The 17829-nt window shown below is 35.7% G+C and overlaps 1 protein-coding gene across 1 annotated transcript; it reads left to right on the top strand.

Moving 5' to 3' along the window:
- Window positions 1-4916, top strand: LOC132914131 (putative uncharacterized protein DDB_G0281733). Its single transcript, XM_060972967.1, has 5 exons — window positions 1-355; window positions 809-1051; window positions 1187-3201; window positions 3916-4149; window positions 4575-4916. The coding sequence occupies exons 1-5, from the start codon at window positions 1-3 to the stop codon at window positions 4914-4916; spliced, it is 3189 nt and encodes a 1062-aa protein (XP_060828950.1).
- Window positions 4917-17829: the final 12913 nt, after the last annotated feature.

Below are 17829 nucleotides of genomic sequence, written 5' to 3'. Positions count from 1 at the left end.
ATGTATCTTTCACAGGGAACAAGATCGTCGATAATAAACGCAAACATCACCAGGATAAGGAGAGTAGTCCCTTTGAACCCAAGACAAACCGCACTTCTCGATGTTCATAATGCTACAAAAATCAACGATGAGATTTTATCGTTAGCAGAGAGTCAAAATGTGATTCCTGAGAAAAATAGCGTTAAAGGCAGGTTGGACCAACGAGTGGATCAATCGAGAATTGTGTTGGTAAACGCTGGTGATGTAAAAGGGTTGGAAAATTTAAAGCATGTTCTGTCTGTCGTTGAATACGAACCGCAGAAAATTAGTAAGATAGGAAAAAGGAAAATTGCGGATTCTTATAACATCAATCCTGGTAAGTAAACTGAAAAGTAAATTTAAACGAATTGTAATACAAGATATTACTTTCGCATCCTTACTTTTCTAAGAGAGTACCATTTATGTTTGTAATCAGTGGTAATTTTATTAAAAAATTATGTATGCGTCTGCGCATGCAAATACACTTATCTAAGTAGAAATATATTTTCACTAAAACTTCAAACTCTCGATAAAAGGAATAATTACAAACGAGGACGTTAGGGGAAAATATATAACAAGTTTACTTTTATTCATTTTATATATTTTCTATTGAAATTATAAATTTTATTTGAGAGAATAAATTTTTATTTATATTGAAAAATTCGCTTATTGATTTATTTGACAAATTAGAAAAATCAAAAGATAGGAAGTTTTTCTTCCATTAAAAGATTCGTCCAACTTTCTTTAACCTTCAATGCCATATCCGAAAAGCAAACTATTTATTTTTCAGATACCACAGTTGCCAGCCGCGAAAGCGCGAGTCCAGCAACTCCAGACGTTACGAACACTTACTACGAAGTACCACGAACCGACCAACCCAAGAAACTCGTAACAATACCGCAATATAATTCCAGACCCAACCAAGGCAGCCAGAAACCACTTAAGATCGATTCAAAATCAAAATCTCGAGACCCAGAGCACATATACCGAGTCACAGTCTCGAAAGCAATCAAAGGAAAGTATTCTAGAACTCGTTCCCCGCAAACTCTTCAATCAGCTGCACCAAAGGACGAAACGAACGTCGAAAATGTACCTAACCAAAAGATCGCTACTCCTTTGTACAACTCTTATACGTTAGCCGCTGACCCACAGAAAAAGTACGACACAGACTCCGTAATTACTACAACACCTTCCGGCAACGATTCTTATCCGGCAAAAGTTAGTAGACGGAAGAAAAGTCGCAAACGAGTGACGAGTAAACCTGCACAGCAAGTAGAATCATCCAGCTTCACTGAAAATACCGAAAATTATCCTAAAGAATTCCTGAAGTCCGGAGGATTGACAAGGAACGAAAATAAGAATAAATCGAGGAGATTAAGTTTACAAGCCAAGTTACCCAAGTACGATATTGCGCCAAGACCATTTTCCATAAGCAGATACTCTAAAGAAAGCCAGGAAGACAATTTGGAGAAAATAAATGGTAAAGAAATAGCGTCTGACGAGATTCGAAGCATCGGCGATAGAAATATTCGTCGAAATACTGCGAAGATAGATAGTGGCCACTCGAGTGGTTACAGAAATTCTTTGCCTGGGTTAAATAAGAAATTGTACGAAAGGAAAGATGGTGAAGGCAGTTCGACGATCCGAGTGAACGTGAAAGATGGTCCTCTGTCTACCGATGTTCGAAAATCTTTGGAATCTGATGTCAATAGAGCCAGTGTTCCTTACGAGGATTCTCAGATCTCCGAAGAAAATGGTTCTTTCGAAGATAAAAGTTCTAAATCTGATGTTGATAGGCATAGTCATAAAAATTCCCAAATCTTTGTGAGAAATGACTCGTTGGAAGACGAGGCCTCTGTTAATCATCGCGAGTCTTCTAAATCTGATGCTTCCAGACAGAAACACAAGAATTCTGAAAGGAAATATTCCGACAGAAATGGTTCTTTCGAAGATAAAAGTTCTAAATCTGATGTTGATAGGCATAGTCATAAGAATTCCCAAATCTTTGTGAGAAATGACTCGTTGGAAGACGAGGCCTCTGTTGATCATCGCGAGTCTTCTAAATCTGATGCTTCCAGACAGAAACACAAGAATTCTGAAAGGAAATATTCCGACAGAAATGGTTCTTTCGAAGATGAAAGCTCTACCGATCATCAGCCATCTTCTAAATCTGATGCCGATAGGCACAGTCCTTATAAGAATTCCCAAATCTTTGAGAGAGATGACTCGTTGGAAGATGAGGCCCCTACTGACCACCGTGAGTCTTCTAAATCTGATGCTTCCAGAGCCACATATAAAAATTCCGAAAGAAAATATTCCGACAGAAATGGTTCTTTCGAAGATGAAAGCTCTACCGATCGTCAACAATTTTCTAGACCCGATACTGTCAGACTCAGACATTATAAAAGTCCTCGAAGAAAGTTCTCTGAAAAAGATGGTTCATCCGAAGGTGGAAGTTCAGCTAATGAATCGACAAATGGTAATAATCGATACACCAGTGGGTCGGATCTAGGTAAATCTTCCGAAGAGTCATCGGTAATCTCAGCGAACTCGAATTCTTATGAAAGCAACAAAACTCCAGCAGTTACTGTTCATTCGGTAAACCCCATAGTCTCCACTCTGTCACCTTACACAACATCCAATTTACATTCTAATAACTACGTTTACTATCCGCCATTGTTGCCCACACTGGCACCGACAAACCAAGCTGAGCAAAATGACGCAAAGATACAAGAAAACGATAAGCAAGATAGTAGAGAAGCTTCTGATGGTGTGGCGGAAGCTACGAATATCGCAAACGACAAAAGCGGGAATTTGAAAAAGGGCAGGAAATATGAAATACAGGGAAAGTCAGACGAGGGCCATCAGACTGGAAATCATGATTTACAAAGTCACGAGTATATTCGTGACAGTGAACGTGTATCTAAAGATGTAAAAGACGATTCTGATGGATTTACGAAGGACGAAGACAATTATGGTCAATATGCGCAGAAGTATGACGACAGGGTGGAGGAAGATGTTGCAACCGATGGCTCGCATAATAACGAGAGTCATCAGAGTGCAAAAGAGGGTGCAGCGAGTGGCGACGCAGGTGGAAAGGGTGGTGAAGGGAAATTTGAGAAGGGTGGAGCCACGGAACGCAAGCAAGAGCATCGTGAGAGCGACGATGAAAAAGGGGAGAAGGTAGGACGTCGGTGCGATTAGATGGGCTATTAATTGCTTTAACTCGTAATTAGTAATTAGCGTTTTACAGTCACTAGTAAATTTCGAAAGTTCACGTTGGATGGAGATTAGAAGGGAAAACGTGATTAGTCTTACGTACATTTAATGAATTTATTTTATATCAATGGCTGAATGTTTCTAACCATTTTGATTATAAAGAACGATTATCCCTACGCGTTAGACGATATAAAATTACGAGTTCTAAAAGTTCTGAATCGTTGAAATTAAAAAAAATTATTACACAAAATTTTCATAGTTAACGATGCGCATAGCGAATCACCTATACTATTGCTTTTCAAACTAATTTGATTACGTGTAACAAAATTCTGTGAATTCCGTCATATTCTTCGTAATAAAAATTATTAATGCTTGCGAGTCCTCAGAAACGAGGATTGTTTAAAATTCCGAACAATATTTTCACACTTATCCTCGCGTATATTACGTTCCCATATTTTTTTTACTTTTTCTGTGACAATTTTACGATAAAGTTTTCCCAACTTTTTCAGATTCTCGATAATCAAATTCACAGTGATAAAAACCAAAGCGCTTCGTAGTTCCCAAAGATAGAAATATCGAAGAACTCCGAGAAAAAAAATTAATTAAATGGTTTCTACATCGTTAAAGCTATCACTGATACGGAAGTTAGTCGTCGTGTGCCTAATTTGTTTTTCGTAGGGTTACAAAAGCTGGCACGAGGAGGAGAAAGCTGATAAGGGTCATCACGACAAGGAACGGCACAGCAATTATTTCGACGAGAAGGATGGCGCAAAGAAAGATCATAAAGAGGAGGGTGAATACCACCAAGAACACGATGAGGGCGAGAAAGGTGAAAAAAAGGCGGCATTCGACGAAAATGGGAAACATCAGAAGGGTTACAATACCAAGGGACAACACTTCGTGCACAAAAAGGTAAGTTTCATATGGGGTGGACTGATCTGTTTTGATTAAATTGAAGAAACTATTTTTTGCCTTTATTCACTTTTATCTAAGTAGAATTAAAGGGTTGATCAATAGCGAAAAAGACAGAAATTACATTTTTGCTTTTATTATCTCTTTCCCAAATAGAATTTTCTAATTATTTATATTTAATTTAATATTCTATTTTGATTCGAAGATTTTGCGTAATAAGGTTTGGCGATTCATCGTTTAAATTTAAAGAATATTTTTATTACCATTTTCTATTATTGATCGATCCTTTATTTATTTTATAGACAATTCCCAAATATACATTGTTGGAATTCTTCAATTTCTGTCTTTACTTTACCTTATTTTCTACCTTTTACAATTTTCTACATTTTACAATTTCCTTTTTTATCTTACAATTTTTATTTCAGGATGAGTTCGAGAAACGAACCGAGTTCTTCGACGAGTTCCACGAGGACGGTGACATGGAAAACGACGGCGAACATTATCACGAGCACAAAATGTCCAAAGGCGGTCACTACAAAGAAGGTCATCATAATAAAGATGACCACGAAGAAATGCATGGGAAGAAAGGCAAATACGAGAAAGGCGGTCATTACGATGATGACAAAGGTCATAAGGTTAAAGAGGGCAAGGATAGTCACTACGAACATGAAAATATGTATGGAAAGAAGAAAAATCATCATGATGGAAAAAAATGGATGTATAAGAAGGGCGATGGCGGAAATGGAGCTGATAAAAAGGGACACTGAGTCCATTTTCTTTGACAGCACCAGATATTTTTGTTATTTCTTGTTAATAATTCGTTGTTTGTATAAAAATCAAATACACAAATGCGTTTTTAAAAAATAATACAGGAGAGTTTTAACGAAACGACACATCAAAAAGAAATCTTCATGTTGCAGATTTACCTTGTCTTTAGCCTGACTAGCTAAAATTTTGGTTATACAAAAAAAAAAATTCCTTACGACTTTTTATAATTTTGAACTCTACACCCAAAGTTAGAACCGTCGTACAATTAATATATTTGTATATATAATACAATATATGCTGTATACATACATTGCTCGCGAAAAAATTGCGATACTTGTGCAATTTCGTACTTGATTTGACGAGCAACTAATGGCGTAACCATCTGGAAGACCCAAAAAGACCTACAATGGCTCAATAACAACCTATTACTGACAAAACGAGCCAACAGATAATTTAGATAACTATAAATCGATGAACTAGTCGATTGCTCGTTATTAATTACTATCAAACAATTATTAATTAATAGCTTAAAACATCCCTCTAAAATTCCAATTTAATCGTTGTACCTATTCTACAACGTTTGTAAGCAGCATTAAGATTGAAATATTTTTACTAAATTACATCGTACGAAGTATCCAATGTTCAACAAGTTATACCTCACCGAATTGAAGAAAAAAAGAAACGCGTTTCAAAAACACGTGTAAAAGATTCCTCCGTTCTCCTAGTTGTAGAATAACATATAAAATGGTACTTACAAAAAGGTAAAAATATTTCTTAAGACGACCAAAATTTAGAGTCAGATTCAGAATCAAACTAATACTTACGGTGAAGAAAATTGGAAATTTCATCGTTGTTTTTATTATGCGATAATTATATACAGATTGTTAAACTTATAATAAATCAATTAAGCTAAACTTGTAACGAAGTACTCGAACGGTAGAACTTTGACATTAAGCTACCAGAGCGAGAGTACGAGGTCGAGGCTCGATTTCGTTCACTTTAGCTGCACAGACGTGAAATTCATTTGCTCGGTTCGAGCCAGTTGCTCTTGTCACCGCCACTTCCTCTATGAGAAGAAATGCCTGGTGTCTATAAAAAATGGCCGGTTGCGTGAAACTACAGGAAGAAACGGTGTCATTCGAAACGTAGAGAGGAAAGAAACCCTGTTGGACGAAGCTTGTTGCACGGTTCTCTGAAATTGCTCGGCAAAGATGTTCCGTGGGAGGAAACGTTCCTTCTAACTGTAGATTCTCGACGGTCTGACAAGCCAGGAAACGTGGGAGTGTTCCGTGCAAAGTTCCTGACTTCGTGGCAAGCTTCTAGAAGGAAATTTGGAAAGTTGAAATTTCGCTGCGTGATTTACGGGATAAATCGTTAGCAAGTGTTAAGTTCGTGTTGTGGCATGAACAATTATTATCGTCTTCGAATCCTAAGGGAGAAATATCATAATTCGGAGAATATTATCAATTAACTAATACATTCTAGGGGTATAAAAGTATTAATATGTGTTAATGAGTATTAAAATATATCAACTGGATAAGTGTTGGTGTTTCGTGTCTAGTTTGAACATAAGGAGCATCGTTATAATTAGTTTGCGAGTATTTCTGGATTTTTGGGAAATTTAACATTCCAAAATTCTATAGGATGCATATAACGTGCAAAAATAGCTACATAACGTACACAATACATAAAATATTTATAGTAAAATGGACTTCTTTAATTATGAAAGAAATAAGATTGCGTAAACACGTAGGCAGTCTGATCGTAATAGATCGATCGTTATTAGATGTTCAAAGATCATATTCCAAATGAGTTAAAGTTGGAAAATGTAACACAAAATGTACAGTCACGAAGCAGCTCGAAGAAGTTCCACGAAATATTAAAGCACTTTAGCGGAACATTCAAAAGAAAGGCAAGAAGCTGCAAGAGATTATTAAAAATGGTCTATAACAAAAAGCTGAAGATGATAATATTTCAAACGAAACTAGGCTCGTCTTAAATGGATATCGAACAAGATAAGAGACACGTTGAAGTTAACAATAAAACGGACGAATTCGAGCGCTGCGTTATTTCAAAGAAATGAACAGAATACCTGTCAACTAAAATATCCTACGTGTAGAATGATAGATCGTGGCGAAACTTTGGAGAAAAATTGGAAAAGTGCCTCGGTCGTGTCGATTACCGATCGATCAAAGTTTCTTATGCGTTTTTTCAAAATATTTGATCTTTTTTTACAATTTTCTAAATGCTTTAATGTCTACGTTCTACCGACGTTAAAGAAGACTTTCGACCGATATTAAAGGAAATACATATGTACATATCCCTGCATTCAGTGTATAGCTTCGCTTTTGCACATTCTTATCATTAGATTGCTTTTGCATTTACGACAAATTGAAATGTGCAGAAATGTATAGAATACGTATAATGTACAAGAATATACGAATATTCAAAGAAAAGTATTATTCATAACGGCTGAAGGATAACAAGGATGTTCGTTGATGTTCTATTTCTTTAATGATGTACATACAAATTTAAATTCACGTTCGTGCTTACGGCTATCTACTTATTACAAAAGTTTGAAATATTTCTTCTCGATAATTCAATTGTTCGTAGTTTAAAAATATCCACGTTTGATATTCATTTAACCATAATATGTTCGATACGTAGCTTCATAAATCATAGTTTATCTTCGAATCGCTGTTAAAAATTCGAAAGTACAAGAAGATAATTTCTTCCGCCGCATCGAGCTACTTTGCCATCTTCCTAAAGGACAAAACGAGTCGCCTTAAAATCTCCTCGTTACCGCTCTCCCTTGAATCTCTCCTCTATCGACCCACCGGGTTATTAGTCGTCGCAGACCAAGATCGCGCGAACGATTTCAGCTGACATAGTCGCGGATGTCAACGACAGGTGATTTACAATCTCTGATTCCGATATCGCGCTTCATCTTCGAATAAGATAAAAGGCTAGCAGGCTGTGCTCGAAAGTAACTCACGCCAACGTCAGGTCGTTGCTAATAGCGCGGATATTCGCTGGTCATTAAATAGGAGGTCTCACGCGACACGTCCGCGGATGAGCCTCGTGTGAAGGAACACCGGTTATTCCACGGTACCATCGAGCTATCGTCACGTATCACAACGTGAACGATGCTTCGACGCGTGCCTTCCGATTAACAATAGGTAATAAAAATGATACCGTTATCTACCAATCTCTTTCGTATATTATGAGATAACTTGGATCGATGTCGCGAGATTTCTGGCCCGTTCTCACGGGACGGGTTAACGCGAAAGCGAAATTAATACTGCATGACGCACAGTATTTTGAAATTTGTTTCGTTAGGATGGCAAACGTATCGTTTAGGTACTTAATATAGCAAAGGCTTAAACGATATGGTTATTTCGCACGATCGTAGGAGAATTTGTAGAGTCATGTTGGGTATCTTGCACTTTGATATCGTCGTATTTTCCTAATTTGTTATCCGTTATCGGATACTTTATATTTTTATATTTTTCTATCTCGTTGTTTCACTGTTATTTCGCTATTTCGTTATTTTCCCATTTTTCTACTTATCTGCATCGTTACTTTGCCAGCTTGCTATTTTCCCATTTTCTTCTGTATTCACTTCGCTATCTTGATATATTGCCATTTCTCAAATTTTCTATTTTCATATCTTCCTATTTTCCGAAAATTATAGACGATCGATAAGGACATCGGAGAATACAAGTTGTACGTCAAACGTGAATTAGAATTTTTCCAAACTGTACACCGGACGATCGTTGTATCTATTTAATAGATTTTATTTTGTCTATATCTTCTCATCGCGCACAACTGTCAGTTGGTATTTGACTAGTTGAAATCCGTGACGCGGACGAAAGTAAACATTCCTATCGATTAATGTTTGTCCAATAGCTAACGATAAGATTCAGAAGTATCTATGCATATTTGAATATGTTATCGTTAATAGCGTGAAAATTACACCAAGGATTTCGATGAGGGAGTGGAAAATTAAAATATATCAGCAGTGTTTTACTTTTTTTTATTTGTATTCTCCTATCGCGCTATCGAATGCTGGGATTGAAGATTACATATAGGAACATGAACAATCAAATTGTTTCTTTCGCTCGTAGTTATTAATCATTTCTATTAAATTAACCAAAAGTTCTTGGATTTTTCATCGAATAAAAACTAATTCTCCTAAATTTATTATGCTTTTCTATATTTTATATTTCAAGAATTTTCCTGCGATCTACTTCTGAATCTTAAATACCACATTTTATAAACTACCCTAATCAAGTCAAAGAACAAAATCTTTAAAATTTTAATTCAGCGATCAATTTTTGAGAATTTCCTATCACTCTTCAATTACAATCACACTAATTTCTCCATAACCGGCCTCGCAATTCTAAACGTTCCATTAACAATATCATTCCATAAACTGTCCTCCGAAAAGCAAAAGAGATTTCCTTCCCAGACGAAGAAACGCAAATGAGAAAAGAAACAATCGAACGAAAGACGTCTTTATTCGACGATTCTTCGTTTTTCCAACGGGTTTCTTAACCTTTCCTCCTAATGAGACGAATACATCGGCTCCCACGTTTTGTGCGCTCCTTTAATAGCTCGTACGCCTACTCGTCGGTCTGGCAAAAGTCCATTGACGTATTGTCATGTAAAAGACGTGTCTACCGTGTCTTTTTCCGTTTTTTTTTTATTTTCTTTCCTCGAATCGATTTACACTCTGGCTGGAAAGTTTGCAGCGTATTATATGGTCAATAATATCGCCAACTTTTGATTTTCAATATTCTCCATATTAAATACCGAAGGGTTTAAGTGGAATATCAATGGAAATTTAGATATTTTACCATACTAAAGCCAACATAATGCACAAATTATGTGGTGAGGATATTGACAAGTGACGGAGATATTGATAATAGTATTGACTATGAATGTTTGAAATTTAATATTTTAATCGGTATTTACATTGTGATTTGAGGTCTTCGAAATTTCTGTCAATAGCGAGATACCGCAGGTTAATGGATGGAACACGATGCATATACATACCTTGTGCTTTTAAGAGAAATTCTATTTTTCCAAGCCATTCAAACGCGTTCTAGTTTATTTTTCATTTTTATATTTTCTTGCAGCGATAGATTCATATGTGGTACAAATACAATTGACGCATATAACACAACACGCAGTGACGTTTCGAAGACGAATTTGACAATTTAATATATGGTCGATATTACTGATCGTTCGGTGCGGACCCCTTTAGGATTTTAGAAGAAATAATTAACACGTTGATTGTCGATGACGCTTCGTAGGCGTCACGGCTTAGTTGCTCCCGAAGACGAATGAGGCTACGTTCGCGTCAAGCACAAGTAGTTTTCAAATAGCGTTGAAAGGTCGACGAGTTTTAAAACGCAATATTTCAGTCACGATGGAAGTCATTTCGGGCCAGCAGTTAGCGTGTTAAATGCATAAATATTTTATTTAAAATATCGAACAGTACCGAAACTGTAATTGTAAATGAAAAGTCACAATAACGATAATCTTATCTCTCTTTCTCTAACAAAAAAAAAAAAAAAAGAAAAAATAAGGTTGGAAAGATTTCTTTCGTCCAGAAAAGCGCAAAGTTGCAGCAAACTTTTGGGCGAAAGTGTACATGGAAACGAAAACTTTATGAAAAGAAAAAAGAAAAGAATATTTGGAAAATGCTGGACTGCCTCTCTGTTGTTGGCTGCAGGAGGGGATTTCCTAAATCCTGTGATGGCAGATCGATCGAATAAATTGAATAAATTGAACGTTCATATTGAATCGAGTGGAACAAATGGAATTGTTTATTTTTCATCGGATAGCCGCTTACACGTGTCGATGAAATTCGATTCATCGCGGTTGTGTGATGTCTCAATCAACGTCAGACATTTTATTCGACGAATTAAACGCTCGTTGACACACGATTATAATGTCCGCTACAGTGCTACATTATACCGTAAAGTATAATTGCGATACAAAGGATTTCGTTGCGTCGATGTTAATCAATGTTTTAACGCGTTGCCTAATTGCGATCGACTGTCCAACGTGACTAACGTCTAGGTACGTGGAGTTTGAAAAAGTGTCGAAACAGATGGCTCGTGTCCGTTACGTCAATTTCGTGTACCCAGTTGCAGTTTTAGTTGCAAGCCCATTCTTTCTTTTCTAGAACGTCTGGATTTTCTTTTCGAATATGACGAGTTGTAGGGGTGTTCGTTGAAAGTAAAATAAGGGTGTTTCTTATTGTTACAGAAAAAGTTAGTGTTAAATCTGTGAGAAGGAAGACGAAAGTACGTACGTACCAGTAAGAAACGACTACTTGTGATGTACAGAAAATCCTAAGGACATATTCTTACTCCCTTGAACAATATTTTATGATCATCTTTTCAAATATTTTCTTCCAAGTATGTCCAAAGATACAAAGAATTTGTAAAATGGCACTGTATAGAATATGAATATAATATACATAATTAAAGTAGTATTTTGAATAATTCTGATACATAATCAAATAAAATAAATATATAAACGAATACAAATAAAAATGCGACATAATTGTATATATCGTAACGAAAATTAAAATGTTGATTCATTACCATTTAAAAAAAAAAAGAAAAAGTTATAAATCTGTTTGATCTTCCTCGTAGACGTCGCGCAAACCTAATCGCATCTCGCAAATAGAAGTCGACCGATGTCAACTTTGAACTGACAAGCGAGTAACTGTAACGATCGCTCGTCTTATGCATAGCAATCTTACGGTGCATTAATGCATCGCAAGAAGTATATCCCACGCTGTGGAGAACTTTTTCCATAAGCTGTCGCCTGCACGAACTATGATCTTCGAATAAAATCAGAAATTTTTCCAAGCGCCGTCGTATTCAGAAGGTAAAAGAAAATGAGATGAAAATTGTTGTAATTTATGCGCTTTATTTTTCCTGCAAATTTTCATTCATTGCGCTTGTAGCTTCCGTAACGTTTACGATTCTCTGACTTTTCTAATTATCGTTCATATTTCACAAATTTTGTTTTCTACGAGGTTGTATCTAACTGTGGTTTAAATGGTTGCATTCCAGCTGCAAAGAACGCTCAACGAAGTTCTCATCGTTAATTAGAATTATATTGTGGCTCAGGAAGCGTTAGAACTCCTCCGAGTAAGATTGCAAACTATTAAGCCTTTACTTTTAATTAAGCCGATTACCAAAGGGGATTCTGTTGATCCATACCATCCCAACTTTCGGAAACTTCCTCTTTTTATTTTTTATTTGACGTACAACGAAGCCATGTTCGTTCACTAATTGTGATACGGTAATCATAACGAACTGATATTTTTTAAGTAAGTCTAAAAAGATATAAAGAATAGTTAAAGTTATATAAGTTTATGATAAAAAAGGATATCTAAAAATAGGTATTTTAATGTTTAGAAATATTTCCCAGCTTCTAGAAAACGTAACTTCCACGATTTTACTTTTAATAGGAGAAACAAATAAGCTATAACTTCGTAAATGTATACGTAATTTTTCTGTCATTTTTACTCAAAATTAACTTTCTTCGTTGACTCCCGAAGAACTTGATTACATCTAACTCGTTATTCGATCAAATAACTCTGTAAGAAGGTTGGAAAGGTAGCATAAAACGAATAACAAAATTACCGAATCGAATAATCTTTGTGATTGTCGTGCGGGCTAGAGAAAAGTTTGCCGTCAGCGACGACCGAAGTTAAATACGCGAAACGTGGTGAAATGTTTGCAGACAGTTCCGCCGGAAGCTCGCCGCTTTCAGGCAAGTACATTAGCGCATAAAAATATTCGAACACTCGTGGAAACCTCTCGCGAATATGTTACTCGCGTTATATGAAACATTAAAAAATATTTCGCTAATACCATCGTAGATACTCGACTGGCACGAATATACCGATAGAGTTCGAAACAAATCCCAAGATATATATAATTACGAGATTATTTGGTGTAAATGACCATTTCGCAAAGATCTCACAAGTATTTAAACAGTCGAGTATCCATTACGTTGATGAACCACAATACTCATTTGTAACATTTATCATACGACGAGGAATCACGCTGAAAATATTAATTTTCAAATTCACGCATGATGAAAATACTAATTTTCTACCGAAAATATCTTGTAACTTCTATATGCATTTTTAAATTCGTTTCAGGTTTCACCAACATAGATATAAGAGTTACGCGTCTCTCTGCAACGTTGATGTTTCAAAATGTTTTATATAACGCGTACGATATATGCATAAAAGTTTCCTGTGGTAAATATTCAAACACTTTCGTGAGACACTGCGCGCTACGAAATTTCTCCGAGATCGTGAACTGACAGAAAAGTCGTAAATGCCCGGCAACGAGCCAACGTGCAAAGAAAAATCACGTGTATTTGCATGGTTTTTGAGACCAAAAAGGCGAGCTCACGAACCCGCGTATCGTGTAATTTATCTTTTTTCTATCGGGTTTATCGCTGATCGAAAATATTTTCATTTTGATGGATGAGTCGTTGAACGTTCGTAATATGAAATAATTTTTTAATCGAGAAGTAACACCGATTTCAAACTCAATTCTCTCGAAAACAAAAATTAAATCCAACAAGTTTTATCCTACATGTTTTTACTTGTTTTTCAACGCAGAGTACCTTCCTGACCAATTGTAGCACGGGTCCTGTGTTACATTATATAAAAAAAAAAAAAAAAAAGGAATATCATGGAAGAAAACTCGGCGAATTTTCGAATTGGATTTTCTGCCAAACGAAGCTTCGAATGGGAATTGTTTAGTTTGTTATGGGGATAGTTTATTCTATTTTCACGTATCTTTTCATGTAGAATAAACTGTCCATTTGTGGCACATGTCCTACGTTACATTCCGTAAAAAAGAGAAGAAGAACGTCATGGAAGAAAATTCGAAAATTTTCAGATTGGATTTTGTAAAAAAGCGGAGCTCCAAATGGGAATTGTTTAGTTTGTTATGGGGATAGTTTATTCTATTTTCACGTATCTTTTCATGTAGAATAAACTGTCCATTTGTGGCACATGTCCTACGTTACATTCCGTAAAAAAGAGAAGAAGAACGTCATGGAAGAAAATTCGAAAATTTTCAGATTGGATTTTGTAAAAAAGCGGAGCTCCGAATGGGAATAGTTTATTCTACACTTTCAACTTATTTCTGCGCGTAGAATAACTTCCTCGCCAACCGCGCCACACGTTTTGTAAAGGAGAAAAACGGAATTTCATAAAACGAAGTAAACGGATCTCCGGTTTCCGGTGAATATTATCACGCGATAATGACGACACGTGCATCCGTTTCATCATTCAAGACTCTAGTGCATTTCACGTGGTTTTTGGCATTCTCCGTCAACCTGATGTTTCGTTGCACGCCTTTCACCGGATAACTGTTCTGCGAATACGACCTGTGTATCCGGCTACGCGACTCCTACGATATTAGGAAAATGATCTACGTTAAGTTTCCAGTTTCCTGAACAATATTTCAGATACGTGTATCAGGTATACGGAATTATATTGGAAAGATAAAGGTGAAATTCAATGTGAAATGAATCATTTGACGAACGAATGCTGCGAAGGATTGCGAAAAGGATGATCTGAATACTTGATAATTCGATTGCCAGACAGTTTAGTTCATTTACAAAGCTCATTTATTGAACGTGAAATATTTTAAATTCTAGGTATCCAGTATGATGTATCCAGTAGAATAGCCATATATGTAATGTGAACTGTTTGATTATTTTACTTTGTTTCGATATTCCTTGTGACTATACTATTGAAAACACATAGATGTTAGATCAATCTACTACCGTTGAAAAAACCTCAAGTATTTAATGTTATCTAACCCTTAAACTTTAAGACTTAAAGGTTATCGCGCGTGGAATTTCATCGTAGCACATCTGTCTTGAATTAAAAAATTAATCATTTAAATGTATTATTACGAGTCGATGATATCCAACCAAAATTACTGTGAAATAATTCATTTTTACACATGCTTATTCCCATGGCTTCAGGCATCTATTCTCAACAATTCAACTATCTATAACTTCAAAATACTCATATCTAGTGTTTATTTAAAATAATAGGACCAAATTCCAGTTTAAGAAGTAAATAAATGGAATATCGATAAATCAAGTACTCGCAAAATTTACACGGGGTGAAATAATTCATTTATCCACGTTTCAGACATCCATTTTCACTGATTCAACTATGTATAGTTTACTATCATTTAATGCGATATTTCCAGATTCCAGTTGAGAACCGTAAATCAAGCGTACGCAAAATTTCGAATACCCTGACTAATCTAATCTCCGGCGAATTCCTATCCCTCAGCTATCCCTGATTTCGAGTATGTATACTTTACGTCTTCATAACTGGATTCCTGACGCAACTAAAACCACCCCAATAGAGTGAGAAGCAAACACCCATTCCCCATGGGCCGGTGTGGTTTAGTCGAAACCATCCTACAATTGTGTTTTCACAACCAGCCAATTAAGCTGGACAAATCGCGGATCAAATAGCGCCACGTTTTTAGTTTGACCGATACCTGAAATATGCGCGTTGACGTATGTCGATTTTCCGTGAAAGGAACCCTGTCATCGTTCGTGTAATCCGACGAAAAAACCAATAAACTCGTCGTCGTTCTTTTGTCGACTCTCTTTTTGTCGACGTCGGCGTCAAAGGGAAGCGATCGACTCGGATATCCAATATTTGACGATTCCAAGAATTTGACGAAAATAAAAATATTTGGATAAAATTAGTCATTTGTTGGCAACATCCTCGATATAGATACTTTCTGTTTATTTAGTAATTTTAATTTCATCTTATTCGTCTTAAGAATTCGAGTGATTCGAAGAAAACGAAGGGGTTTGGATAAAGGCTCTTATTGTTATTACTATGCTGATGTTAACATCTATGATCATTTGTTAAATGAAAATAGTTGCTGATGAAGAGATTATTTGGCAATTATTTGTTAATTTTAAGTCTTCGCTGGAATATGAATATTCAACGACTTTAAGAATTCCAAATATTCGTGGAGGATAAAGGTGTTTGAACGAACATATTACAGCCAATTTATTCTGGTCTGGAATCAAGATAGTTTCTCTTAATTTATTAGTGTTAATGTTGAAACTTTATTCATTCTGGTATTAAGTAGGATATAAATGTTTCATAGTTTCGAGAACAGCAAAGATTCGCGAAAGATAAAGGTATTTAAACGAAGATAATTTTTCTCGAAATTTATTGTAGTCTTAAAAACGATAATAAATGGATTATCACGATCTAATATAATAAATTTAGAATTATTTATATATATAGTACTGGATGAAATTATTTTAACATCGAAGAAAAGGTCTGAACTTTCTATCTGCTTTCTTTTTCTTTTAAATAAAATTATAAATAAAACACGTCGTTCCAAAATAACTTAAGCCATTAAAGCCCAACGTCGCATCAATGCAACATTTCATTTGCAATTTTTGTTTCCATCAATTTACGTTATAGAGCTCTGTTTTTTAAAACATTGCAGTTATAAAAGAGAATTCTAAGATTCGGTTATTTCTTTCTTTTTTTTCTTCATTACTATTCCTGTAACGTAGATTTATCTAGATATTACGATGATATTAACATGGACAATATTAAAGGAAAATTTGCGTACGCGGCAATTTCATCTATGATAGCTTCCAAGAACTATGATATATAAAACAGCTCAATTTCAGTCGGGCTCGATCGAGGCAAATTTCCATCACGTAGGTCGAAAGCAGCTGAACTTACGCGAACCTCGCAAAAGTTGAGTGGACGAACCTGTTGCCTGTGCGAGCAACCAGAAAATAGGAAAACACTCATTAAAAAAAAGAGGCTGTACGTGGGCGTCTAATGAAAGAACGAAAAGTTAAAAAAGGACGGATATCCTATATTTGAATTTCCTAACGTCGAAAACGCGAGATGCGGACGAGAATCGTCTTTCTTTCTTAGTTTTAGAAAATCTTTTACAAAAATCCTCCATTCTGTCGCGAATGATTTTAGAAAATTGAAGTTCCTTGGAATACAAGTTACAAAGTCATCTCCTTTTCACTAAATTAACATTTCTTTAACAGTAACAAGCAATTCGAACTGATCGTCGATCACGACGCAATTTTACGTTCCCTTGGTCGAGTGCAAATTTGCAACATTTTCTGCCCTATCCTTCGAATAATTATCAAACCACAAAGAAGCATAAAAATGCAGAGAACTGCAGCATTTCCAAAAACGCAACTTCAAATTCACAAGAAATGCTCCATTTCGTTCTTAGAAAAGTAGAGCAATCGCAAAATACAACTATATGGAAGGGTTGATTCACAGATTAAGTTACGTTCACGTACAAAACTTTGGCTTTTAACGATCCTAAGTTCACCAACTTCTCCATTTCACCCGTCATGCGTACATGGCTGAAACATCAGCATTTAATATTCATTTAGAACATCATTAAAATCCTGCATAACCGTAATAAAGAACGAACAAACAGAAAGATAAAATCGGATTATTCAGGCGTATTTTACCACACTCTCTTACTTCGAAGATTCCAAAATGTATTCTATCAAAATTCTACTATTCTTAATTCTCCTCCTGCGTATTGATAGTTCTATTAAAATTCCATATAAAACAACAATTTCCGAAGCCATGTTTAACCACAATGAAAAGGAGGAGAAATAAAATAAGTGCGACAAATAATACAAAATAAAAGAAACGAAATAGAACCGAATTATTCACACGCGTTTTACCACGCCGAATTCGAAGACAACCCACGACAACGAAACGTACTACGTTTCACCATAAATCAACCATCTCACGAAAATTGTCAAATTCGTTTGACCAGAGAAACCTATTCTCGACCCTTAACA

Source organism: Bombus pascuorum, chromosome 14, assembly GCF_905332965.1.
Source record: "Bombus pascuorum chromosome 14, iyBomPasc1.1, whole genome shotgun sequence".
NCBI lineage: Eukaryota > Metazoa > Arthropoda > Insecta > Hymenoptera > Apidae > Bombus > Bombus pascuorum.
The sequence above is the reverse complement of the archived record's forward strand: the minus strand, read 5'-3'. Positions and strand labels throughout refer to the sequence as shown.